This window comes from Lemur catta, chromosome 14, assembly GCF_020740605.2.
Source record: "Lemur catta isolate mLemCat1 chromosome 14, mLemCat1.pri, whole genome shotgun sequence".
NCBI lineage: Eukaryota > Metazoa > Chordata > Mammalia > Primates > Lemuridae > Lemur > Lemur catta.
In genome coordinates this window covers 22,623,603-22,650,682 of record NC_059141.1, presented here as the reverse complement: position 1 = coordinate 22,650,682, position 27,080 = coordinate 22,623,603, and the positions used below count along the sequence as shown (strand labels likewise).

The window sequence follows — 27,080 nt, the reverse complement described above, 5'->3', positions numbered from 1 at the left end:
AAAGGAAAAACGTAGGGTGCAGACAGGAAATAGGTTCACGCAGTACACCACCACAACCATTCACTTCAAGTTTTATTTTGCCTCTTGCATGGTCTTCAGATAGTTTTACAGTTCATTTTCTACAGGAACTGAGCTGTGATCTAAACAATAAAATGTCATTCCAACCTTAATAAATATTCATAATCATGGAACAGCATAGCACTTTACGATCCTAGAGTGATGAAAGTATAGACCTGGGCATCTGTTTCACAGTTGACACCTGTGACCAGACCAAAGTGATTATTAAAAGCCAAGATAAAACCAAAAGCAAACTTGCTAAAAATCCTGATTTCATATGAGGTTGACCTGAAATCCTCCAGATGAAATGCTAGAATCATCCACTAGTGTTACAGATATATTCGACGAGAAACTGGGTAACATTCAGCTGTCTTAGTATCTAGTAGAGATCTTCCCTTCTTCACCTTAGCCCTCAAAAATGCAAACTTTGTTCCAGCTTTCCAACATAGATATCCTTCTATCAGATAAAGGTTTCTACCCTAAAAATGAAGAAGCTTCCTTCCCTCCCTTCTCACTCATTCAGTGCACACTCACAGGTCTTGGATGGAAGTCACTAGGTACGATGCTTTAAGACTCTCTCAAAGATCACATTGGTGGAGTTCTGTGAAGGAAAATGTATTTCAAGCTTCCTTCTATTTACTCTCTCCCCTCACACAGCTCAAAGTTAAACAGCTCAGAGTTAAAAACCGCAAGGAAACAAGATAACAAAATATTGTTATGAACCTATGGAGAAGTCAGCCAGCCATGATGAAAAAATGAATCCTATAGAAATTACCTGCCAGCCTCATGCTCAGAACCCTTATAAACATATCTAAATTGAAATACATGAAGCTTTCAGAACCCGTGGTTAAAGGAAAAAGGAAAGGGTAACCATAAATCATTGGTTAAAATGTGTTCATTCTTTCTCTTAAAAACTAGATACAAACATGCAAGAACTAAAGACTCTTATTTAATAAAACCAGTAGTAACAGGTCTTGAGAGTAAAGAACAACTGACCTAAGGGCAAATGGACCAATCATCAGTCCCTGAACCCTACTTAACAGATGTCAAAACCAACATTTCACATGCTGACCTGCTATTGAGGTTAATTTCCAGAAGAGACTGCACTTTCCAACAGATTAAGTCCTAAGTTAGGCTCTTGCACCCAAAATGGTCATGGCCTAGGCCTAGGTGGGAAGCACTTTAAAAATAATAAAACTTCAAAAAAAAAAAAAAAAAAGACAAGTAAAGAAAATCCATCTTCTACTCATTTACATCATACAAAGTGCCATCTGGAACAAAAACCCTTTCATTTTCATGAGAGAAAAAAAAATTACAAAAACAGTAAACACAAATGATAGTCAGGTTATAGCTAGTTTATATACAAAGAAATTTACAAGTTTGTCAATTTTAGGCTTTTGCCACAAACAACTGCACATTTGTCCCTACAAAGCACACCATGCCTGAACCAATGGTCACTACAGAAGACAACTGGCCATGGCTTTACAAAAAGCAGAAAAACCGCCCCAAATTGAAATCATTTATTCAGCTTTAATGCCACAATCATCCCACTTGGAATCTCTCCACCCTGAAGCCTCTAAAACCCACTAAATCTTCCTCCTCTCTGCCATGTCCCCAAAGACTGAGAGACCTTTCATTCAATAAACCAAAGAGGATGACAGAAGTGATTCTGATTACTCTTAGGTGAGAAATGCAACCACACTGGATGCAGAAAATAGCACTGACTACATTTATTGAAGACCCCCTCCCTATAAGCCCATGTAAGAGGTCTTGGCACCTAATACAAGACCCCAAAAGGAGGCCAATATCTCACACAAGATTTGCAGCAATACTATCTTCTTCCAACCAGTGAATAGTCTGAAACTGTGATGGGTGAGTTTTACATAGTCTTCTTTGTTTCCAATCCAATTGGCTGATTTGTTGCCACTCCAAAGACTAAACTGTACCAAGACCTCAACCACCACCCACAAGGTGGAGTTAAGAGACTTTCTAGACAGTTCATAGTACCAACAAATGTCACAGGCTCCGACCAAGTATAACCACATCCTTTGGAAATCCTTCCATTTTTGCAATTTCAAAACAGCCTAACTTGCTGTAAAATTCCAGAATTCTTTTATCATCTGGTCTCACTTCACAGAAAGCTCCCCGGGAGCCTAGAAATAAAACAAATATTCAAAACATAAATAAGTCAAGTAGGAGAATTATAAATGTGAATTGTAATTATCTTTAATATATTTAATATAGATAATAGGGGCTTATCTATACCAGCTCCTTAATTTATGTCACAATTTAAAGAATCCATATTAACATTAAATAGTGAGTAAACAAAATCTTTCAGGGAACAGGGTATAAGAAACCTCAATGCAAAGGATACCTCTGTTGAAAACATACAAAGTACCTGTTAAGGGGCCCACAGGGCAGAGCCTATTTCAGCCCATGTCACAAGCCAATATAACCAGAATACCATATAGTCTTCTTTTTTTTTCCATTTTTTTTATTTAAGCATATCATGGAGGTACAAATGTTTAGGTTACATATATTACCCTTGCCCCTGTCCCATATAGTCTTAAGACATACCTCATCTATCTACGTGATTCAGCTGTAAGTACAACACTGAGAATTATCCTTTCTTCAGATAAAGTTATTTAAATTATCCCACAAAGAGGATACCACTGACTCAAATGATATGAAGATGCAACAATAAATCAGGTGCATTCTCATGTACCAACAACCCTCTTAGAAGAGTATGATACCTATTATTATATGGTCCAAGGGCTAAAAATGGTCTTTTACATTTTTTTAAAAAAAGATTGTTTTTAAAAAGGAGAATATGCAACAGAGACCATAGGCGGCCCTTAAAGCATAAAACATTTACTTTACAAAAAAGTTTTCATACCAGTAATACAAGTTTTGTTTTTTTTTTTTTTTTTTGAGACAGAGTCTCGCTCTGTTGTCCAGGTTGGAGTGAGTGCCGTGGCGTCAGCCTAGCTCACAGCAACCTCAAACTCCTGGGCTTCAGCGATCCTACTGCCTCAGCCTCCCGAGTAGCTGGGACTACAGGCATGCGCCACCATGCCCGGCTAATTTTTTTCTATATATATTTTTAGTTGGCCAGATCATCTCTTTCTATTTCTTAGTAGAAACAGGGTCTCACTCTTGCTCAGGCTGGTCTCGAACTCCTGACCTCGAGTGATCCACCCGCCTCGGCCTCCCAGAGTGCTATGATTACAAGCATGAGCCACCGTGCCCGGCCAATAATACAAGTATTTTTGAAGGCTGAATTTAGATAAATTCTTAAGCAAAAATTGCATTTCTAAGTGAAGATTCTCCCTCAGGTTCACATTTAATTTTCCTCTATTATTTATGGACCTCCTGGCAAAATAAATATATCCTCATATATTTACTTCTCATTTAATTGGGGATAATAAAAAGCATTCATAGTGTAAAAGAGCAGCATTTTTCAATGATTAAAACACAGGAAATTCATATACCACTAATAATTCAAAACTAAACCTTTAACGGTAGAGAAGGAAGTATAAATTCACAATTCACTTTTTTCCTTTATCCTAAAATATAATCCTATCCCTACTTTGCCCAAACACTACCAACTCCACAAAAGGCTAATCGTACTCACCATTAGCCTTCAGTGAAGACAGGAGGCAAGCCATCATGCTTTTGGCCACACTTGGGTCAGTTACTTTTTTGTGAATATCCATCTTTATCAGAGAAGGGAAGTTGGCAAGGAAAGTTTCTGGCAATACTTCCTGTTCTTCATGGAAACTCAACATTATTTTCTGTAAAAATTAGAAAGAATCTCTTGACTTTCAATAGCTGCCCATTATATACCTATATGCCAACTACAGAACTTAGTAATAGGAAAAGGAAAGCAGTATTTAATAATTCTTCTAGCCAGTCATTATATAATTATCACACTCAGATTTAATTAAGTTGTAATTCTAGCTGAGGCATTTTTTTTTCCTTTTGAGACAGGGTCTCACTCTGTTACCCAGGTTAGCATACAGTGGCATCATCATAGCTCACTGCAGCCTCAAACTCCTGGGCTCAAGCAATCCTCCTGCGTCAGCCTCCCGAGTAGCTGCGACTACAGCCATGTGCTATCATGCCCAGATAATTTCTGTTTTTGTTTTTTTTTTGTAGAGACAGGTCTTAGGCTCTGTTTCTTAGGCTGGTCTCAAGTGATCCTCCCGCCCCAGCCTCCCAAAGTGCTAGGATTACATGGATAAGCCACACCTGACCAGCATTTTTACTTTTAAAAAGTTTAAATGCAATGTGGTATTAGATCCTGGAACAGAAAAAGGACACTAGCAGAAAAACTGGTGAATAAAGTTTGCCATTTAATAATGTATGAATGTTGGTTTCCTACGCTTGACAAATACAGAAAATGGGTAAAGTATAACAGCATTATTTAATAACTTTGCAACTTTTCTGTAAATCTAAAATTTAAAATAAAAAAATTTTAATGTATTGCTTACACAAAAATGTGTAATATACTTTACCACTACACATTTAAAATGATTAAGGTAAATTTTGTTCTGTAAATTTACAATTTTTAAAAAAAAGTTTGCAACACACACACACTGGGTTTTTTGGTTTTTTTTGTTTTTTTTTTTTTTCGGACAGGGTCCTGCTCTGTGGCCTGGGCTGGAGTACCATGGAGCGATCGTAGCTCACTGCAGCCTTTATCTCCTGGGCTCAAGTAATCGTCCTGCTTCAGCCTCCCAAATAGCTGTGACTACAGGCATGCACCACTGCACCCAGCTAACTGTTTTATTTTTTGTAGAGACAGAGTCTCACTATGTTGCCCAGGCTGGTATCAAACTCCTGGCCACAAGCAATCCTCCTGCTTTGGCCTTCCAGAGTGCTGGAATTACAGGTGTGAGCCACCATGCCTGACTCACACTGGACTTCTGATATGTTCTTATGGTAAAAAGTGTTAACTGTCAGATGTTTAACAGCTCAATCTCCAGAATACTGTAATGTCAATGTAATTACAAGTAAGCAAAGCTATTCCAAACCAGCCTTTTGTTACATAGCCATCTGGCTAAGGGCAGAAGTTTAAAATACAGAAATAAACTATCCAAGAGAATGCTGAGTATCCTGGTGTGAGGAAGAGTAGTGAATTTTAGGAAAGGGTAAGACGGGCTGGCGCAGAGGCTCAGGCCTCTAATCCCAGCCCTTTCCAAGGCAGGACTGTCGGAGGTCAGGAGTTCTAGACCAGCCTAGGCAACACAGCAAGACCCATCTCCAAAAAAAAAGAAAGAAAGAAAGAAAAAAAGGGGAAGGAGAACATGGAAGAAAAAACAGTGTCATAAAGAAGAGTCTAAATATGTACCTAAAACTATTTATTGAACATAGAAATGATCCTCAAGAAAGATTTCCTTCACTGTGAGTAAAAAAAAAAGAACTATTTAAGTTTTTGTTCTTTTATTTTTTTATCAGTGTCTGACTTAACACCCAATGAAAGAAGGAACTATTTTAAGCTGGGACAGGACAGACATGACAAGAAGTGCTCCCATCATAGAGCAGACTCTCAGAGAAGCTCACTCCTATTATTTTTTAATTACAATGTAAAAATCCATTACTGAGAAGGCAAGTTAGCCTCCTGACAAATAAACAAATAAGAGATTTTAATGACCTAAACTTGCTCTGAGTACCCAACAAAAAGGCCAGAATGTTTTTAAAAGTTTGGTACTTTAAAACAAAGACAAAAAATAAAAGGACCTTTAGTTGTCTGTACTGTGTTTTCACCTGAGGAAATATTACAAGTGTTCCCAAATCAAAAACTGTCCTAAAGTTGAGGGAACAGTTAAAAAATGGTCATGCTAAGAACAAGCCTAAGTGGCCGGGCACGGTGGCTCATGCTTGTAATCCCAGCACTCTGGGAGGCCAAGGCGGGAGGATCCCTTGAGCTCAGAAGTTAGAGACCAGTCTGAGCAAGAGTGAGACCCCGTCTCCACAAAAACTAGAAAAATTAGCCAGACACAGTGGCACATGCCTGTAGTCCCAGCTACTCAAGAGGCTAGGCAGGAGGATCGCTTGAGCCCAGGAGTTTGAGGCTGCAGTGAACTATGATGACACCACTGTACCCTAGCCCGGGCAACAGAGCAAGACTCTGTCTCAAAAATAATAATAATAATAGTAATCCCTAAGAAGCATTTTCTGTAAGATATTAATTTAGAAAGAAGATTGTATGATGTATCTGCTTTCTTTTCTATTTTAATAAGTAGTTTATTTAAAAAACAAAACAAAGTAAGACCATTATCATAGTATAATTCTTAACCTGTGTATTACCTCAGCCTCAGAGAGTTCTTTGTCACCATTGGGCTTGGTATACTTTTCCTGCATGAAGGGAATCCAGGAAATTTTACATTTTTTAATAAAAGGTGTCACATCTACAGTGCCCAGGGCATAACCACATATGCCATCTTCATCTTCTAGGACAAAGCAGTAATCCAGGCTCAGGGAAAGTAGTCCTCCTACTAACCTGCTCAGAAGGAAAGAGGCCAGAGTAAGCTAACAAGTTACTAACAAAAAATTTACATTTCAGTGATAAAAGGCCCAATGTACTTGATTCGACAACTTATGGAAACTATTTGGTATAAGAAGAAACTAGAAATGTACACATTAATATGTACATTCAGATTTACTAAAACTAAGTTATTTCTTGTCATCACCCCCCCTCAACCTGATAAACTTGGCTATGAAATTTCTACTCCCAAATCCAAATACTCATCACATACTTGTCTCCAATAAGGTCAGGCTGACTTTGAAAAGGTAAACCCACTCCATCATCATACATTTCTCTGCAAATCTTGTACACGGAGGCCTGAAAATATAATCTGGTTGAGTAACATCACAAAAAAAGGCAGCAGACTCTAAGAACAATATGACTTGTAAGTCATTCTAGGGAGGGAGTAACAAAATGTCAGGCCTATGAGAAATATCACCTCTGCTTTGTTAAATAAACATTTATTCAACTGAGTCAGATTTGTAGAACCAGCAGAGAACAGCAAGGTTTTAGTAAACACTGAGAGCTGTTTTGTACAGGATGGTTTTGGGTAGTAAGTTGTGGATTTCAAGGCTAGCAAATTTTGAGGTTGAAGAGTCTCTAAACTTTCTGTATGTTAAGAGCACTTATAAAATATTTTAAACCTGTCACTGTCTTTAAACAGGCTTCCTTTTTTCTGTAGCTGATTGTCAATAGCCTATAGGTACTTCACAACTGAAAATTATAAAATACTACCATATTAGAAGTCAAGGACATCATCATCATTTAGACACATTAACTTCACAACTCACTGCAACCTTCAACTCCTGGGCTCAAGAGATCCTCTTGCCTCAGTCTCCCGAGTAAGTGCAGTTACAGGCTCTTACCACCACGCCCAGCTAATTTTTTTCTACATTTAGTAGAGACCTGGTCTTGCTCTTTCTTGCCCCAGGCTGTCTCGAACTCCTGAGCTCAAGGGATCCTCCCATCTTTGCCTCCCAGAGTGCTAGGATTACAGGCATGAGCCACTGTGCCCAGCTCCAATTCTGATTACATCTTTTTTTTTTTTTGAGACAGAATCTCACTCTGTCACCAGGGCTAGAGTGCAGTGGTGTCATCACAGCTTACTGCAACCTCAAACTGCTGGATTCAAGTGATTCTCCTGCCTCAGCCTCCCTAGTAGCTGGAACTACAGGCCCATACTACCACTCCTGGCTATGTTTTCCTATTTCTTATAGAGACAGGGTCTCACTATGTTGCTTAGGCTAGTCTGGAACCCCTGGGCTCAAGCTATCCTCCTGCCTTGGCCTCCCAAAGTATTGGATTACAGGTGTGAGCCACTGCACCCTGCCTCATCTGATGTTTTAAAGGCAGGAAATAAAGAACTTAACACAAGATATTAGTAGTCTAAACTACTTAGATTTCTTCCTCAAATTTCTGTCTGTTTCCTCCTCATGTCTTGAATGTTTTAGTTAATTTTCTCCGTCTAAAGTTCTTATTTTCAGAACAGATTCTTTTAGCCAGTGAGTTCAAAGGTAAGTTCTAAGTATGTACCATAACTATACAAGTTGGCAGGTAGACAGATAATTAATTACCTCATCTTTAGGAAAATATGGTCTGATAGTATAAACTTTGGAGGTAGGAGTCAGTGGGGGTGGCTGAAAAAAGAGATCGTTTGCCCCATCAATTGGCAGTAAACGCTGTGGGAAGAAAGAAAAGGAGATGGATTAGCACTGGGAAGATATCCATTATTTTAAATGGGTGTGCACTGCAGATTACCAACTTAACATTAACTGGTTACTGCAGGCAGACCTAAAGAAGAGGGGTGTACTATGCTTTACTAATATAAACACCTTTGCTGGGGGAAGGGGAGTGCTTCTGAGTAGAAATTACCCAAACTGAGTTACACAGCTTTAGTAGCATATTAATGGGGATTTAAATTTACAGTAAAAACAAAAACAAAAATAAAAACAAAAAACAAACCTATTCCAATTATGACAAATACTGTATTTTTTTAAACCAATCTTATATAGACCATCTCTCTAAAGATGGCAGAACAGAATGTCAGGAGGAGAGGTTTGGTCTGAAGAGGGTTATCTGTCCAGGAGACGCTCTATCCCCAAAGCAATGCGCTTCAGTTTGCTGTGCGCAGCAGAGCACCTGTTGGGGGGAGAAAAGTAGAGCACCTGGAAAGTCCATGAACAAATTCCAACAGCAAAAACAACTTAATTATTTTGTTCAAATGTTCATTAATGGACTATTGTTTCAAGCACAAATTATATTTATAAAATAATTAGATAAATATCCAAAATCCTTTCACCATTCACTTGCATAATTATTCATCTTTTTTGCTCATGGAGTTTCCACTGGCAGACAAGCATGCGCGCATTGTGCATTGCGGGCGCAGATTAAAATGCTGTGCGACCTGCAAAGAAACAATGTGAAGTGTATACCTAGAGCCGCTGCGCTTCGCAGGCGCGGGGGGGATTGGCAGCATCTCCTTCAGAAATTACTGTGAAAGAGGAGGAAAATCTGATTTAAAATCCAGCTATGTAACTAAATTGAATTTGGGACTAGAAAGCCTTCGGCAGACCAATCCTTCCAGCCATCTGATGCGCAACATAAGGTTTCTCATAAAACAAAGAAAATGTCAATTCAGTTGTGAATTCATATTGATACCTGGAACTCTCCTGCTAGACCACCTCTAAAGGCCCAGGGTTCTTGGTCTCCAATTAAGAACTGTGCTGAAGAATGACTACGACACCCTGTTGAGATCAGATCCAAGCGGAGAACGTTACGAGAAAGGGGATTTTTCCTGAGGTCTCAAATGTCCAACAAACCAACAAACACTTTGTGGAAATAGCTCTCTAACAATAATAATCCAGGGTTTTAGGGCAAGGCTGTGATAATAATTACTTCTAATAATTCATAATAGCATACTAATGTTCCTTCCTCTAGTTAATGAATAATCAGTTATTAGTTCTACTCTTTAATTACTGGAAGGAAAGTAAGTCCCAAGTTTGTCTGGGTCAAGTTTATACATCCCCCTGGATACAGCTATATAAATCAAGCCAGCTGCTTGCTCTATCATGAAATTACAGTAACTATAAACTGAAATGAATGATAGATAATGAGACATTTTATTATCACAGCCCATGAAGGAATTAAACCTGTCTGAAGTCACATTTTACATTTTGAGGAAGGATACAGGAAAGGGAAAAAGGGGGTGGGGGATTAATCTTGTCAGAAAACTAAGGTCAGCAGACTAAATAAAAGAAATTGTTATTATTAAGTTGACAAAATGAAACACAATTAAGAACTTTTTTTCTTTTTGGACAAAGATAATTCAAATTCAGACCAAGCTAGTTATGATACCAGTCTGACAGATTCTGAGATCTAAGGAGAGCCAACTGATGCTCCTACTTTGTCCATACTTTTCTTAAAAGTATGACAGTCTGGTTCCTCTGATCAGCCATTATAATCTTTGCAATGCACTGAACACATGCACGGAATGGCAGGCTTTGAGGTCCAGAAGTCAGTACTTAAGGTCACAACTTAACCAACTTCATAGGCAATAAAGCCAGCTAATAATAAGAGATAATTAAAGGCAAATGTTTAGAGGCCAAAATCACTTGCCTAGTCTTCTGACAAGATAAAGCAGCGCAATATAGTTCTTTTCCATTGGAAGACAGCATTCTACCTCCTGTTCAAGTTAACAGTCTCATCAGTACAAGATATAGTGTGTGCTAGTCAGACAGTCCCAAAGCAAACCAATTTTTTTGTTGACAATTCAGGCCCATTATGAAATTATGTCAGGGTTTGTCATTTTTTAGGGGTAGGGGTAGCTTTATAAAACATAAAATGTAATATTTGTAAAATAAATATGAAATAGGGTCAAAATTTAGACTGTGAAGAGAAAGTGCCCCATTCCATAACTCAGTGTAATTTACACTGCAGGAAAAAACTATACCTCTTAAACTTTAAGATCAGCCAATTTCCCCTACCCCCCACTTTGAGACTACAACATAACTAGCACTTCCAACTATTACAATAAAAAGCTGCATGTACGAAGAGCTGTGTAAATGAAAACATGGTTAATGCCTCAGTCGCTGCGCAAACGTGACTTCAGTTCATGCCTACTGCCCTTACATCTACCTGAGCTACCTCACATATAGAACCTTTCAATTTAAACTAATTAATCATGACGCGCTGTGAGCATCTGCCGCTGTCCATCCAATAGTAGTAGACACTTGTGCTGAGGATTCTCCCATCTGTACACAATGGGGAAGAAGATAATAGAAGTCGTTAGTAATCAAAAGTACTGCATAGCCACATTCTTTAAAGGACTGAATGCCAGCTGGACTGGAGAGAGGAGGAAAATGAAGGGTTCTAATCAGTCACCCCTGAATTACTATAGAAGCAAGAAAATACTCTCCCTGTCGTGAGCTTTTGTAAAGCTATGTGGATGCCAAGAAAATTATTTAAAATTTCTAAGATGCTCTGACCTCAGGATTGTACAACAACTATCTGTACAATTTGGGAAAGCTACCCACATATTGCTTAGTACAGAGATAAAGTCTGAGAAGAGAAAGAAACAATACTGTATATAATCAAGAATTTAATTTTTAATAATTCTTGAATTAAAAGTTGAACATCAAATATTTTCAGTGACATATTTAAATTCAATAATCCAGACTTCAGGTTTAAAATTCCTAAGGGCCTTGGAAATTTAAGATTTAAATCCCTACAAAGGATTAAATACAACTCCCTGGCCAGAAGCCTGGAAGACAAATGCTGTCATCCAACAACCAAAACAGAGGTTTTTCCTGAGTCAAAGGGCAGATGTCTCCCACCTACAAGAGGTATATCTTGGAGCCTTTTAACAGGATGGTAAAAATTCTCTCTTCTACCTGTTGTGCTACATATATAGATATATACATAGCAACCCGAAGAAAAGTTTTGTGTTTTCAAAATTAACAATCAGATTCTGCTTTTAACAGCTGATTAGTTGCATCACAGGAAAACTGTTATTTTTTAATATTTAAAAACCCAAAAGTATACAGGTAGGAAGTTAGAAATCTCCCTACTACTCATTAATCTAGCTCACAGTGTTTCAGACATCTATTTCACAACCAAGACCATAAAACCCCTATCACAGTATTTGTGACAACTATGAAAACTATGACATGTCAGTCAGCCTTGCTGCCTGCTGTGTGCTATATGTAAGTCCATTACATATTCCTTATAGCTGGATTGAAAACCTGGAAATGAAATGAGATCCCTGGAGAAACTTGGCCATGCTGGTGCTTTTTACCAAGTTTGAGAATTAAAAAAAAAAAAAAAAAATCATTTTCAAAGGAGACATACATCCATTTAACGAAACACAGAGTTTTTAGGGGATTGTAATTTCCACCCCCTGGTAAAACCAATTACTTGGTAGAAGGATAAAGAAAAAGCCTTGTGAAATAATACCAACTAGCACCAGAATAGCCTTCCACTAGAGCTCGCATGCGCACAGGGCTGGGAGGATGGCTTCCTCTTGCCAGGCCCCTTAGGTCATTTCAGCAACTGTTCTGTTAAACACAGCATTAATGTTATCAAGACACAGCAAGCAGCAGAAAGCTTACAGAGTCACATTTCATAGTGTCTCATCTCCAAATTTGATAAAAGTGGTACACAGGGTTCCATCCAGAAAGCATTCAGTCAGAGCAAGTTAAAGTCAGTAATCTCTAACATATTTTCAAAATACTTATGCTGAATTAGCCCAAGGGAGAAAAATTAATGTGCTTGATGTAAGTACTGAGACTTGCATATCAAGTCTTCAATAATGCCTACCTTTGAAAGAAAACTAGGTGAAGAATTGAAAAAGATTTGGAAATCTGCCAATTCTCTGAAGGTTTTTCTCCCTGTGGGATAATTTTTTTTTCAAGGGACAATATATGAGAAGAGATTATTCCTGGTGCACCTACCTAACCACTGTACAAAAGACTTCACCATAGACATTATACTCTTGATATCCCAAACATAGGAGTACATGTCATAAAGGATTGTCCTGTTGGCACAATTGGAGAGCCGAGTGAACATTCCCATCACTAGTCCACACATCTCTTCAAACTTGGCTGCTCGTGACCGCCATTCTTCAATCTAGTGAGGATCAATAAAAAGACTCAAAAAATTGCAAGCTTAACAAAATAATCTAAGACATAGTTAAAAATTAAGCTGTTTATGTTATTAGATAGCTGCAATTTATCCTAACCATTAAAGTATCATTTTGTGTCTTCCCAAACTGATAAATATTCCTAAAATAATCAACATTGACTCTCCATCATTCCAAACTAGAAGGTCAAACTATGGAACTGAAGGTACCAGAGTCAGCAGAGTCCACATTCACTTTAAAGAACGTATTTTAAAATGTGGTCAATTTTCTGCCAGTTACCAGTGTACTCATTAAAGAACGTTCTCCACATTACCAGCATGGGGAACCATCCAGACTGCAGAAGCAGATAAATTAAGCATACTCACTTTTTCAGAGTCTTTTCCTTTGCAATTGACACTGACAACACTGCTATTTGCTCTAAGCCACTGGAATTCCCGTAACATCTGTGCTCCTTTGGGTCCATGCTCATAAGGAAGGTAGAAGAGATCAGCAAGTAACTGCAAATCCTCCAGAGTCACTGGTTCTGCAGTGTACAATGGCTTTTCATTTGGACCTGGCACAAACTGCTCCTTGTTTGTCTGTTCATCAGTCTGCATAGGGGCAATATCATTAATGCAATCTTCCTGCATAGACATCTCTGGAGATTTTGATTCAGCTATGCTCTCCTTATCAGTGTCCATTGGTTTCAATTCCTCTGCCATCTTAGCTTCCACAATTTCACTGAGTATTTGATTGTCATTCTTATGATCTGCTTCTTCTTGTTTTTCTACTACCATGTCCATGGGTTCTTCATCGGATTGTTTCTTTTCTTCTTCCTTGGTCAGAGCTGTAGGCTCACCACTCAAAGCTGCTCCCTGACTCATAATGGGGTCCTGGTAAACTGTTGTTACTACCGTTGTGGCATTTAAAGAGGGTGCTGCAACTAAGGGAGTCCCATCAACTACACTTGCTTTAGCTCCACTGTGTGCAACTTGCCTACCTACAAAAATAAATAAATAAAATTGTCACAGAGATAATCAGAATTAGAAACAGAACAAATTAGATTTAGAGAAATGCTTCTGTTTACCACATCTGTAAACCGGAACCTCATTTTGAGATTCCAAATAATTTATGCCCTAAAAAAAAACGAAATTTTTCTAAAATAACAGGGAGGTGGGAAAGGAAGAGGGGAAGAGGAGAAACAAGTAGTAAACATCGCTAAACATGTCAACATTTATTATTATGTTCTCTATTGAAGATTTGTATTTAAAAACACTTAACACCTGGCATGTGGCTCATGCCTATAATCCTAGCACTTTGGGAAGCCAAGGCGGGAGGATCTCTTGAGCCCAGGAGTTCAAGATCAGCCTGGGCAACATAGTGAGACCTTGTCTCCAGAAAAAATTAAAAATTAGTTGGGTGTAGTGGTGCACACTTATAGTCCTAGCTGCTTAGAAGGCTGAGGTGAGAGGATTGCTTGAGCCCTGGAGTTCAAGGCTGCAGTAAGCTGTGATTATACCTCTGCACTCCAGTCCACTCTGTCTGGACAGGGCGAGACCCCGTGTCATAAAAAAAAATGTTTCAAATAAATAAATTGAATAAATAAAATAATGAAAACAAATAATTATTTCAAAAAAGCTATTTTAAAGACACATTAGACGTCCATCATGATAAAAATCTATCAAAGACCAAAAAGTAAGATTTTTAAAACTTTATTCTCTAAATCCCTAGATTTCATTTAATTTCACTTTGCTTAGAGTGCCTAAGGTAAGGCACACAGCAGTGTTCTTTGTGACTCAACCAAACCATGTGATCCAACCCCCTTACAAAAAAATAGCCAACTCACTGCTGTACTGATGAGGTACACCAAACTCCTGCAACCATTCTGTTAAAGCTAGTTTTAGAGCCATCTGTGGACTATAGAGTACATCAGTCTCAATATCTTCATCACTGCCCTCATTTTCTAATTTTATCTGTATCGATACAGTGCTGTCTTCACTGTCAGCTGCAAAAAAAAAGAAAGAAAGCACAAAAATTGTTTGATTACAAAAGCCTCCTGACAAGTCATATAAATAAATGCAACTAGCTGTTACTGTACAACCAGAAGCAAAGAACTAGAATGAGAATAAACAAAAATGCAAACACAAGGAAGACCCTTCACTGAACCTTTTCATCTAGAATAGTCACCTAAGTGCAATGTTAAATATAAAATCCTAATTGAAATAAGGAATAACCAGAAAAAAAAAGAAAGAAATAACTAATTTCAGAATCATTGGAAAAGTCAATCATAAATGTCCAGAGTTCCAATTATCAGGAATGCAAGGTTAAAGGCACCATGCTTTACATAAAGAAAACATTCCCTAGCCTTCGGGGGTTTATAACTTCATTACAAGAAAAGAAAAATCGACAGATCAGCCACATAAGAGCACACATGGAGCAATGAAGCTCTGAACCAGAATGGTGGCAGAGAAAATTGCCTATGGCCATGTCACTCTGAAAGCACCGGATCTCGTCTGATCTCGGAAGCTAAACTGGGTTGGGCCTGGTTAGTACTTGGATGGGAGAAAATTAAGTCTGAACTTCAGCTTGGTATTTAAAAAACTTCTGTTCTTAACTCTCTGGACATGATCCTGTCTGGCTAGTGTCTGCTACTCTTTAATAAGAGTCCCATGCTCTGCCTTAAAAGATGGAGGAGCTAAGTACCATGTGCACAGAGGGGACTGAAATTATATTCCTAATTTTTGTTTTTTATCCAGGAGGGGGGATGACAAGGAGCCATAAAGGGAGACATTAACTCAACGAACAATTGGAAACAGGGTTACAGAACTGAGAAATAGACCACAACTATATAACTACACACCAAGTGTCATGATGTGACATTTCAGTAGCTCAAAATGGGCCAAAATTCAGATTAACTTCAAAATTTCAAAAATTTCAGTGTCCAGTGTTTTCATCTCCAGCCCATGAAACTTTAATGCCCGGCAAACTCTACTCATACTTTGGCCCAGCTTAAATATCTGTGAAATTATCTCTTAACACTACTCTTGCTTAGTAGAAATAATCTCTCTCCTCTGTGTTCACTTCACACAGCACTTCATAGATACATGTTATACTTATCACTAATACAATACAATTGCCTATAAGCCTTATCCAACACTAGACTGTCTTTCAAAAGTAGGAACTACTTTATTGTTTGCATCCTCAGTACCCATGAAGATGTACATGCTGCATAATATGTTATTTAAATATAAACAAAACAACAATTAGTAAACATTCTCTTAAAACTCCATTAATTAGGAATTTTTCATGAATAAAAATTAGTAAGCCAATGTCTAAAGTAAGAATATTTTCCATAGGCCAGGCGCAGTGGCTCATGCCTGTAATCCTAGCACTCTGGGAGGCCAAGGCGGGTGGATCACTCAAGGTCAGGAGTTCGAGACCAGCCTGAACAAGAGCGAGACCCCGTCTCTACTAAAAAAATAGAAAGAAATTATCTGGCCAACTAAAATATATATAGCAAAAATTAGCCGGGCATGGTGGCGCATGCCTGTAGTCCCAGCTACCCAGGAGGCTGAGGCAGTAGGATCGCTGAAGCCCAGGAGTTTGAGGTTGCTGTGAGCTAGGCTGACGCCACGGCACTCACTCTAGCCTGGGCAACAAAGCGAGACTCTGTCTCAAAAAAAAAAAAAAAAAAAAAGAATATTTTCCATAAATGTAAGCTGAATCTAAATCACACATACAGTTTCAATCTGGGAAAGCTGACTGCCAAAAAAAAGAACATAAATCATATACAAAGTAACTCAGATAAAAATATCTAGTCATCTAAAATATCCCAATTAATAAAACTGTCTGAAAACAGAGAATCAGATGATTCTAGAGATAATGGGAACACTAAATGTCTATTTTGTCTGTTACTCAGATTTCAAAGACTGAATTACATTTTAAAAACAAAGAACTGAGGCCATGAGGTTAAGTGACTCGTCCAAGGCCACTCAGTCTTTCTTCTATTATATACATACCTCATTAACAGAACTGAACAATATACCTTCATAAAACCATTTAAACTGTGATGACAAAGGAATATACACTTGCCACTGGCTCTAGTTAACCCTAGCTCTCCTCCCAAGGTCAAGGATCAGGTATAGGCTACTTACTCATCACTACATCTTTTCTCACTCCATTCATGTTTGATTTGTACCAGGTGGCAAGGGTGTGGATAGCAACATAGTTGGCCTCAAATTCACAATTTGGATTAGTTAGGACTCCTTTTAACCGTGGGATGAGTTCTGTGGATCTTCCTTTGTACGGGCCCAGAAATAGTCTCTTCTGATCATAATCATTAGCATGAATGTTATCCCAGATTACTGGAGCTCTCTTAATAATCTTAGAAACCTCTTCAATGGACTCTACTGGAATTTCTTTAGAAACAACTTTGGGACCTAGAAATAATGACCACAGTATGTTAAAACCTCATATCCATAATTGAAAATTAAAAAATGTCTTAAAAACTCACACATGGTTCTTTAAAATATACTGTACATACACAACTTTTTACCGTGTTTTCCTTATATGTACAATCTCTAACAATTTTTCTTTTTAAACACAGCAACATCTTTTTACTCAGTTTTATTTCTTTATTTTATAAAACAGAACAGTCTCCTAGGGCTGGGATCAATACTCTTTAGCCCAGTTTCCTATAGTTCTTTATTATTTATTCAGTAATTGCAAAATCCTCAAAGACGTTTTTTATAGTAAGGCAAGAGTACATACGGTGTAAAAGAAAGTATACTTTATAACAAGTTTTCTGGTTAATACTCAGTTTTACAACGTATTCAATTAACAAGAACAACCAATTTCTCCAAATCCTAGTTAGTAATTCGAGTTTTACTATATAAGTCTTAAAGACTTACCTGTCCAAAGCACCTCAATTCCAGGTAGAAGCTTTTCACCCACAGTCCTTAAATAAGGAGACTGAGACACATTTGGATAACAGAAAGTGCCACAATATTCTAAACATAGAGGGAAAAATTAAGTAAGAGTCAGGAGTGAAATGGTCATGAGTATTTGAATGGGGAAAAAAATGTCTACCAATTCTATCATCCAAATGATAAAAGGCCTCCTAAAAGGAAGTAAACTCAAGTGGATAATTCATTTAACAATCAATCCACAAAATCTGATATTCTTTCTGCAACAGCAGTACATATCAATCCTTATGATTCTACAGTTATTAAAGTTTACTAAAGAAACGATTAGAATTTTAATATTTTCTACATAATTGCGAATAGCCTACATCTCTCAGTTATAATCAGAGGCCAAATACAATGATTTATAATATAACAGAACTGATACAAGATAACGCTAATGACTTTTAGTACTCAACTGAAACTTATATTGTAACTTGTGGTGAATTAATTCCTAGTATAATCTTATTAAACATTATCTGAATACTCATGTAGTATCAGACCACCATAATAAGGCTCTTGGCTCACTATACTCCAATATAGGCATATGCACAAAGTTAAACAATTCAGTCTAAAATTTCTTAGAACTAACTTGTCTCTTCCTGAACAAGAAATCAAGTCTGGGGAAAATTTCTTATAAGTTGAATTTTGAGAAGCAACTAAAAGAGAATGGAACATTTTCAATGGAAAGAACCAGAGAGGGAAAAAGAAAAAGGAAAGGGGGAAAAGTTATTAAGCTTCTTACCCTGACTACTGAAAATAAAAGCCCAGATGGTAGTGGGAGGAATGAAAACAAGGATAGAAAAAGGGGGAAAGTAGGAGGAAATGAGAAGTGACTAAGTTAAAAGCAATGTAAATTGTTTTTTTCCAGTTTTCATTTCAACACTATTTCTCCTTTAATCCTCACAATGTAATGTTCATATACTTCCAGTACTAAAAAACACATAAAATCTTTTGCCTAGTCAGTTGTCACTTATTAATTCCTAAACTGTTTCCACTTTAAGATCTTGAGAAATGTCTTCTAGAAAAAGGAGTCCTACTTTTATACACCAGAGTGGGGGTGGAGTGTCCCAATAGGGCTCATACATGGTCCTTTGGAAGTTAACTGATATACTTCAAGAAGACTAGTTAAATGTAAAACTATATTATATACAATACCTGTGGGACAGAAGAGGAAAGTTTCTGGCTCTCCTAGGTACTGATAAATTTCATTTGTGATGGAGACCTGGGCATGAGCAAAAGAACTGAATACCTCTTTGTCTGCTGCACACATATTATGGTCAATATCATCAAAAAGTAAAGCAAATGACCTGCACCCAAACTGAGAAACCTAGAAAAAGAGAAAAATCAAGATGCAGCTTACCTGAGAGTAAAAAATAAAGGATTCCAAATATTAAATTTTAATGTATATACTTAACAGTTACACTTAAAGTCAAATATTTTCCTTACCACAATCTTCAAAGCCAGACCTATTATTTTTACACTTTCAATGAAAGAAATTCTAAGTTACATAACTAAACAGAGTTTTCGGACCATTTTTCATTTGGGTTTGAATGCAATACAGGTTGAGTATCCCATATCCACAACAGTTGGGACCAGAAATGTTTCAGATTTTGGATTTTTTTCAGATTTTGGAATATTTGCATTATATTCAGCATCCCTAATCTGATAATCCAAAATCCAAAATGCTCCAATAAGCATTTCCTTTGAGCATCACATTGGCATTCAAAAAGTTTCATATTTTGGAGCATTTCAGATTTCAAATTCTAGATTAGGGCTACTCAACCTGTATGACAAACCTCCAGCAAAACTTCTGCAACATAGCCTTGCCTCCTACCTCCTTGGCTGCTGACTGTAGAAGACCCAATAGAGTAAAAAAAAAAAAAATACAGAAACATAAACAACAAGTAAACCCAAAACATGAAAAACCCAGGTTTTGTTCTAGTCCACAAAAGCACATTGATCCTCCTAATCCCTATGCAGATAAACCTAACTAGGCATGAATCAGAAAGAACACAACAGTAGAATTTGATCAAATAGGGAAATGGCCTCATTCATAAAAATTTTAACTACCTTTTTTACCTAAAATATTTTTTTGCCTAAAGAAACAAAATACATATATAGAAATATCAGCAAACTTAAAAAACAATGGGAAAACTGGAGCCTTACACTTTACCAAAAAAAATGTGCAGTTTTTAAGTAGACTTTAGACTCCAATCAAGTTCACCAATAGCTTACATGTCTACCTAGTCTTGTTTTTCTTCTCATCTTAGGAAACTAGCCATTTCCAGACTGAAGTACATCTCTTGCCCATATAACTGATAGAACTGAAGTCTAACAAGTAAAACCCTGTTACTATGACCTCAGTCACAAATCCATTCAAGCACCCAATGATACATATACTTTCTCAATATGTGGTTCTGGATCACCTATTTCAGAATCACCTAGATTCCTCATCCCTACCCCATGTCAGCATAGGAATATGGAAATGAAGCCTAACAGTCAACATTCTTTTAAGCAACACTTCTAAACATTCTTTTAGGTAGTTCTTATGCAAACTAAAATTTGAGAAGCAATGGTACCTCCAGTAAAGTTCTTTTGATTTACTCTGCAAAATATATTCCTCTATCAGATGCATGAAAACTAAAAAATTCCTACAGATACAAAGAAGTATAAATTTAATTTCCTTTTCACATCATAAAAAGCAACTCAGAGCCAGGTGCAGTGGCGTGTGCCTGTAAACCCAGCTACTTGGGAGGATCACTTGAGCCCAGGAGTTTGAGACCAGCTTGGGTAACACAGTGAAACCCCATTTCAAAAAGGAAAAAAAAAAAAAAAGCAACTCAGAAAACTTTTAGTTTCAAGTACTGAGTCAGGAAAAATGATGAGAAAGTAAGAAATTACCTGGTCCAGCTTGCGTTTCAATGTAGATACTTCCTTGGGGTTAGAAAAGGTGATATCCAATCCAGGTGAGATAGCATAGATGAACTCTATCTCATATTCTCGTGCAGCAGAGATGAGAGTCATAAGTTGCTCTAAAGAACAGAGTCCACGTTTTTAGAAAGCAGCATAGAAAACTAAAATAACCTTCACTTTTCAACTGAAGAGGTCATTTCTTCCAACTTACAGGAAAGGAAAAGTTCCTTAAATTTTACAAAATTGTCATGTCCAATGTAACAATAGGCCATACAAAATGAAACAAGCCTGAAGTGATTTAATGTCACAGTAAAAGAACAATAGTTTTCACACCTTTGATTTATTTGAACCAACAGAAAATAAGAGGCCCTTCTTTTTCACTTCCAGATAGTTTCTTAACCTTCTGTTAAAACAAGCTAAAATCAATAAAGAATTCTCCTTCCCATATAATCTAGCAGTTACGAAAAAAGAAAAAAATTAAAAATAATAAAGCATTCTCTCCTCCTTTCATCGGCATCTCTCAAAAACACTCAATTGTGTCAATTCTCTCACTGAACTGAAGCCATTTCTATTTCCTTTAGCATTTGAAAGGTATAAATGCTGCTGCTTCTTTTTACTGAAATTCTTAACTAAATAAATCTACACATAAGTACTTTATACTTTGAAAGAGAGAAAATGCCTTCTTAAGAACCAGGGTGAGTAATGAGTTTAACAGTCCTAACGCCTCATCTTTTCCATCTACAGGAAAAACATTCATTACAGATTATAAGCTTTTAAAATATGACAATTTTCCCTAAGGAAACTTAAATACTCTAACACATACCACAGGACATTATCTTTGAAGAACTTTCAGTGGTATTTCAAGATAGTCATTTGACTCTATTTTATTAATCACATTAAATTTCATTACCAGCACCACCAGAAAATAATTAAGTTGAAGGCACACTTAAATTATATAGAGTAGTAAACAACAACATTATATGGAGATGGGGTAAGTTTTAATTGCTTCTTCATAACTCAAGAAAACTTTCTGCCTTCAGTACCTTGGCTGGACTGAACCAAGTACATTACTTGTCTAATTTACAAGGAGGCTCTGTGATATACTACTAACTTATTTATCAATTTTACGTAACTGACTCAACCTAAGAATGTGTGTTGCAAGGATAGTCTGTTATGGCTTTCCATTTCACCCGATGAGGTTAAGGCCTTCATTTTAAATAAAGCTAAGGATCAGTAACAGTGAACAAGGCCACACCATACTAAAGCCTGAAGCAAAAGGGGCAATCAGTAATACTGATCCTGTCTTTACTTAAAATTTTAGTATTTTGTCCAACCATGGATTTTTTGCATTAATTTTAGTTTTTTTTTTTAAATTGCATAAAATATTATTTGTCTTGATTATTCATTTTTTTGGAGTCTCTTAAAATTTGCACTCAAGGTAGGTAGGTGCCTCACTTGCCTTGCCCTAGCCCTAGCCCCGCTCCAGCACCTCTTCTGTGTCCAGTGGCCTATTGTTTAGACCACTGGCAGAAGCAAGCAGTAGAATCTATGACCACAGAATAGGTTAAGTGAGACTGGCACACCCATGAATCACACTTATGGTCATGATCTTGTTAGTGCTACTCTCTCAATCTCCCCTAACTCACAGAGACTGCAGTTACCAGATAGAAGGGAAGGAAAATACCTACAAAGTAAAAATGAAATACTTAAGAAATTCTTATACCACTACATTTAAAATATAGCTGTTTTCTTCACATACTCTGAATTTATGGATTAAAGAGAAAAAGATTACCAGCTTCCTCCACTGAATACATCTCTCGCCAAAACATCCTATGTTTGTAGTCATCTTTTGGGGCATACAGGTATGTGTTTAACTCCCATTTCTGGAGCCTTAAGCGGAAAGAAAATTAAACATGTAAATAGACAACATTTATAGGCTATAGATTTCCATTTTTTTCCCTCTTCTGAGAGCATATCCACCTCATACAAAGCTAGTAATATTCTGGGATAGTACTTTTTAACTTTTTTGTAATTTTTAAAAATTAAATATTATAACATATGTCAACAAATTAAACAATCTTAAGTAAAAACATGACAGCTCTGGGTGAGGGAGGCAAAGCCCAAAACCTGTTCAGCTTCCCCAGGAAAAGTTTGAAAACCACTGGCCTAGGTGAAGTAGTAGTAAAGGACCAAGGTAAAGTAACTTCTGCAATTGAGAAATCAACAAACTGTACCCGAGCTATTCGGTTTGTTAGTATTTCTCCAAACAAAAGGAACTGCTAAGGGTTCAAGATTCTCTTCTCTCCTTCATATAATAAAAATTTACCTTCTAAAGAGTTCTTTTCTCTGTTCCATAACCCAAGGTCTTCCATAAAATCCTAGATTCAAAGTAAGAATGAAATTATTTTCAGTAAAATGTGGTTAGTTTTATTGAGAAAAGCAGGTTACAAAACACACAATACAATCCCATTTTGTAAAAAATGTGTACAATACACCAAAATCTGAAGGATATTTAGTAAAACATTAAGGTTTCTTTATCTCTGGGTGATGAATTTCATTCTCGTTTTGCTTAAGTTTTCTTATTTTTCTACCAGGATATTTGTTATTTATGTGACAGCTGTTTAAAAACAATTAAACCTATCATCTTTTTTCACTATCAATAAAGACTAAATAAGGCCAGGCACAGTGGCTCACGCCTATAAGCCCACCACTTTGGGAGGCCAAGGTGAGAGTATTGCTTGAGGCCAGAAGTTGCAGACCAGCCTGAGCAACATAGCATCTCTACAAAAAAATAAAAAAATAAAATAAAATAAAAAATTAGCACTTGTACGTAGTGGCCTGGGCCTGTAGTCCTAGCCACTGTGAGTCTAAGGCAGGAGGATCATTTGAGCCCAAGAGCTTGAGGTTGCAGTGAGCCATGACAATGCCACTACACTCTAAAGGCCAGGCAACAGAGTAAGTATCTCAATCTTACATTGGGGAAGGGGAAGCAAAGTAAGCCAAACTGTTAATAATTACTACCTACGAGGGGGTAAAACTGCTTTTAGAGGGGTGAGGAAAGATAAAATGGCCCAAGCATCAAACTCTCAAGCAATCTTAATTACAGAACAAAGCTTTGAACAAATTAAAATTCAAGAATGTGACTGAACTTGCCCCAAAGTGCCCCAACAAGGGGGCAAAGCACTAGTTATGCACACTGCAGAAAACAAACTTGCAGAACGATGACCTAAATTGTCAAATAAGCACCAAACTGGTATTTGGAGCTCCCTAGTGTGCTAATCACAGCTTGAACCACACATACCTTACATCTTGCCTAACCTTTATTTTCTACCTGTCTTAGTCTAATCGTGTCCAAAAGATAAGGACAACCTCTCAGGAGTACCATGAAGATGGTTAATAAAAGCATTCTGAACACAAAATGCTCTACACAAACATACACAGCCTATGTAAGAGATTAATCTAGATCAGAAATTTCAGCTCCAACCTCTAGGCAAAACTATTCCCCTGCACCACAAAAGGACAATGACGGACCAAAGAAAAATTCATTGCATACCAGTGTATGTAACTGCAGCACTTTCAATCTTGACAATCCAATCAATGTTACCCTCTCACAGGGGATATAAAAAATTCTTAATTTGGTCAAATTTACACACGTCTTTAGCTTTCCAACAGCACTTTAGTATTATCATTTTTCACTTACAGGGAGAAGGCATTAAACATCCCTTTAGAGTTGTTCCAGTATAAAAAAGAAAGATTTTGTAGATGTCTAACTTAAGCATTTTAATCTTTAGAAACCCTACCTTGGCTCTTTGAGACTCAGATTCATGGTTTTGGTTGATTGGCGCGACAAAAAGGAAGCAATGCCATTAACACATGAATTAAAACCAACAAAGGATTGTGAGGGAAAGAAAACAAAGAAATCCTGGCAGTAACTACAGTATTCCTATACTTATTCATTTTAGGACTGGTGCCAACCAATTAGTTCCAAAAAAAAAAAAAAATCAGTGCTGGCTCAGCTGCTCAGTCACCAAGAAAGTATATACATGGTAATGGGAGGGAGGAAGGACAAGAGAAATAAGAATTTAGGACAACTTTATTCTCTACCATACGCAGAGTCTCCTTTTAATACTATTCAAAACAAACCAATTTAAACCACAATAAGCTTTCTCCTTTAATTACTAAAGTTGCAATGGACTAGCAACTTTCCTTAGACTCACTCCAGTCTAGCTCTGAAATTTCTATATCCCCCAGCATTCCTCAACCCTCCACCCAGTGATCTTTGGTGACAAAATACAGATTCTTTTTCTAAAATATCCCTGCACTCAAACAAGCCCAATGGATACAGTAACATATAAGTCACACAAAGCAATCATGTTTTCATAAACATTTGATACAGTAAATAGTTTTCCATTCTGTCTTCCCCCAAATTCTGCAGGACAATTAACTTGGCTGAATTCTTCATAACTTACTGTAACTGCATAGTCTGTTCTCCCCTACAATTAAACATTATCTAAAATACCATGACCATCACCTACCTTTTAAAAAGAATACTCTATATAGGTGACAACAACGGAAAAGCTAATGCTCTCAACCAAGAGGGCAACCCTTCTTTACTTTTTCCATACCTTTTGTGTTTTTTACACAGACTAATTTTATACTCCTATCCACACCATTAAGTACAGAAGGAGAGAACTAATAAGACATCTAGAAAACCCTGGGTCAGCCTAAATACTTCATACAGTTCAAATATATGCTGTACTTGAAGAAAAGAGCAATAATTTAACTGACTCGTGCTTCAATAAAATGCAGGGTGGAATATCTGCCATTCAAATCCAGAAAGTGTGACACAATCTTTTGGTAATTTTCCCTCACTACCTAAAAAGTCCATCATTCCTTGAACTGTAAATGGGAAAGGAGACGGTGAGAAAGGCATTTTAAAACCTCTTCTGCGGTCACTAAATTCAAATTGCGTATCTCTGATACTTTGTAAAGTCAAAGCTTCATCCCTCGAAAGCAAAGTACAATAGTGGGGAAAGAGGGCAATTTTCTAGGCTGCAAATGAATCTTTAAGGGGGAGCAAGGAGGCTGACCGGCAAAAAAAAAAAATTTCTAAGCAGAAAGGAACTTGAAATGCTGTGTAGGCTGCATGTGCTTCTCTTCACTCCAGGAGTACAAGCAGCAACGTCTGTGTGGGCTGATTTTTCCCCAAAGGGTGGGAACAGAAGCAATGTACACATTTTTTTTCTCATTCGAATGCAGACATCCCTAGGAAATAAGATCCCAGGGTACAAATAAGTATAACTCAGAGCCTAATATAACACTAGACTCCTTACCACCGCCTCCTCAGGAGTCAGCCTGGCTCCAAGCCCAAGACGGGTGCGGTCAGGCCAGTCAGCAGCCAGAGAACTCGACGCAGTTTAAGGACGTGAGGAGAAACTCGCCCACCGTCTCGTCTCTCCCCTCGTTTTAGCAGGGCCAAATTTCAGACCAAAGGATTAACAGCCTTTTAGAGCCCCGTGAAAGCACCGCCACCCTCACCCCCAGGAGGGAATGTGTTAGCACTGGGGCGGGGCGGGCGGGAAGGAGGCCGCTCCAGTCCAGCCCGCACCAGAGCGCTCACCTTCCACCACGCCACATAGGAACCTCCGAGCCCCTCCTGCCGCCCCGGCCACTGCCGCTCCCCCGGCCCCGGTTGGGTTGTCTTCTCCAGGGGCCGGAGCTGCCGGTGGCTCCAACGATGCCCCCGCGGAAGTGGCAGGGTTGGAGCTGAGCTCGCTCTCCCGCTCATCCAGCGCCGCCTGGCTCTCCTTCTGCACCATTCTCCTGCCCCCGGCCGCCGCCACCTCTGCGGGTCCTCCTCGGCCTCCGTCCGTTTGGCCGCAGGCCCGCAGCCCTGGAAAGGTCCTCAGCGCCAAGCGCGCGCCCCACTTGCTCCTTCCCCTCCCTCTCTGCCCTTCCCCCTCCCTCTCCGCAAGGACCCGAATGCCCGGATGAGAAGGGCGGCGGCACCGCGAGCCCTTTGTCAGGCGCTGCCTCAGCCTAAGCTGGGGAGGCAGAAACCCAAGCGGAAAGCGAGACTGTGACCGCTCGTTCCTTGCGAGCAGATGGCCGAGGCTCTCGCTCCCGTCCTCAGTTAGCTTCTGTTGCCCTCCAGATAATCTTAGCTGTTCCGCAGTTTCCCTTCGAAACCCCTGTCTCTCTCCTGCCGCTGCCTCTACCGCCCGCTTCCTGTTTATCCGCACTGCGCCTGCGCTGCAGACCGGCTCAGACCGGTCCCCTCCGCCCGGCTCCCCCGCCTTCTTTCGGGCCAGTCTACTAAGCTTCCTTTGGTAGGGGGAAACAGAACAGAGGAGCGCGGAAAGCGGGAGGGTAATGAAGGCAGTGGAATATACCATTTATGCTTGCCTCCCTCTAGAACAGGCCCGGCACCCTGGGACGGACCATTACCCCGCCCGAAGGAGGGGAGTATGGGAGGAGGCTGCAGCTGGTTGGGGCATTCGGG

The 27,080-nt window shown here is 38.4% G+C and overlaps 1 protein-coding gene across 1 annotated transcript; it reads right to left on the bottom strand.

Annotated features, from left to right (window-relative positions):
- Nucleotides 1–55: 55 nt before the first annotated feature.
- On the bottom strand, nt 56–26,834 carry OGA (O-GlcNAcase). The gene is made up of 16 exons (XM_045568561.1): nt 26,199–26,834; nt 22,905–22,956; nt 22,371–22,468; nt 20,567–20,697; nt 18,821–18,992; nt 17,612–17,710; nt 16,856–17,140; nt 14,548–14,706; nt 13,088–13,701; nt 12,535–12,709; nt 9,245–9,330; nt 8,161–8,265; nt 6,819–6,904; nt 6,370–6,562; nt 3,692–3,851; nt 56–2,210 (listed from the first exon to the last, which is right to left on the bottom strand). The coding sequence occupies exons 1-16, from the start codon at nt 26,395–26,397 to the stop codon at nt 2,074–2,076; spliced, it is 2,751 nt and encodes a 916-aa protein (XP_045424517.1). The 5' UTR covers nt 26,398–26,834; the 3' UTR covers nt 56–2,073.
- Nucleotides 26,835–27,080: the final 246 nt, after the last annotated feature.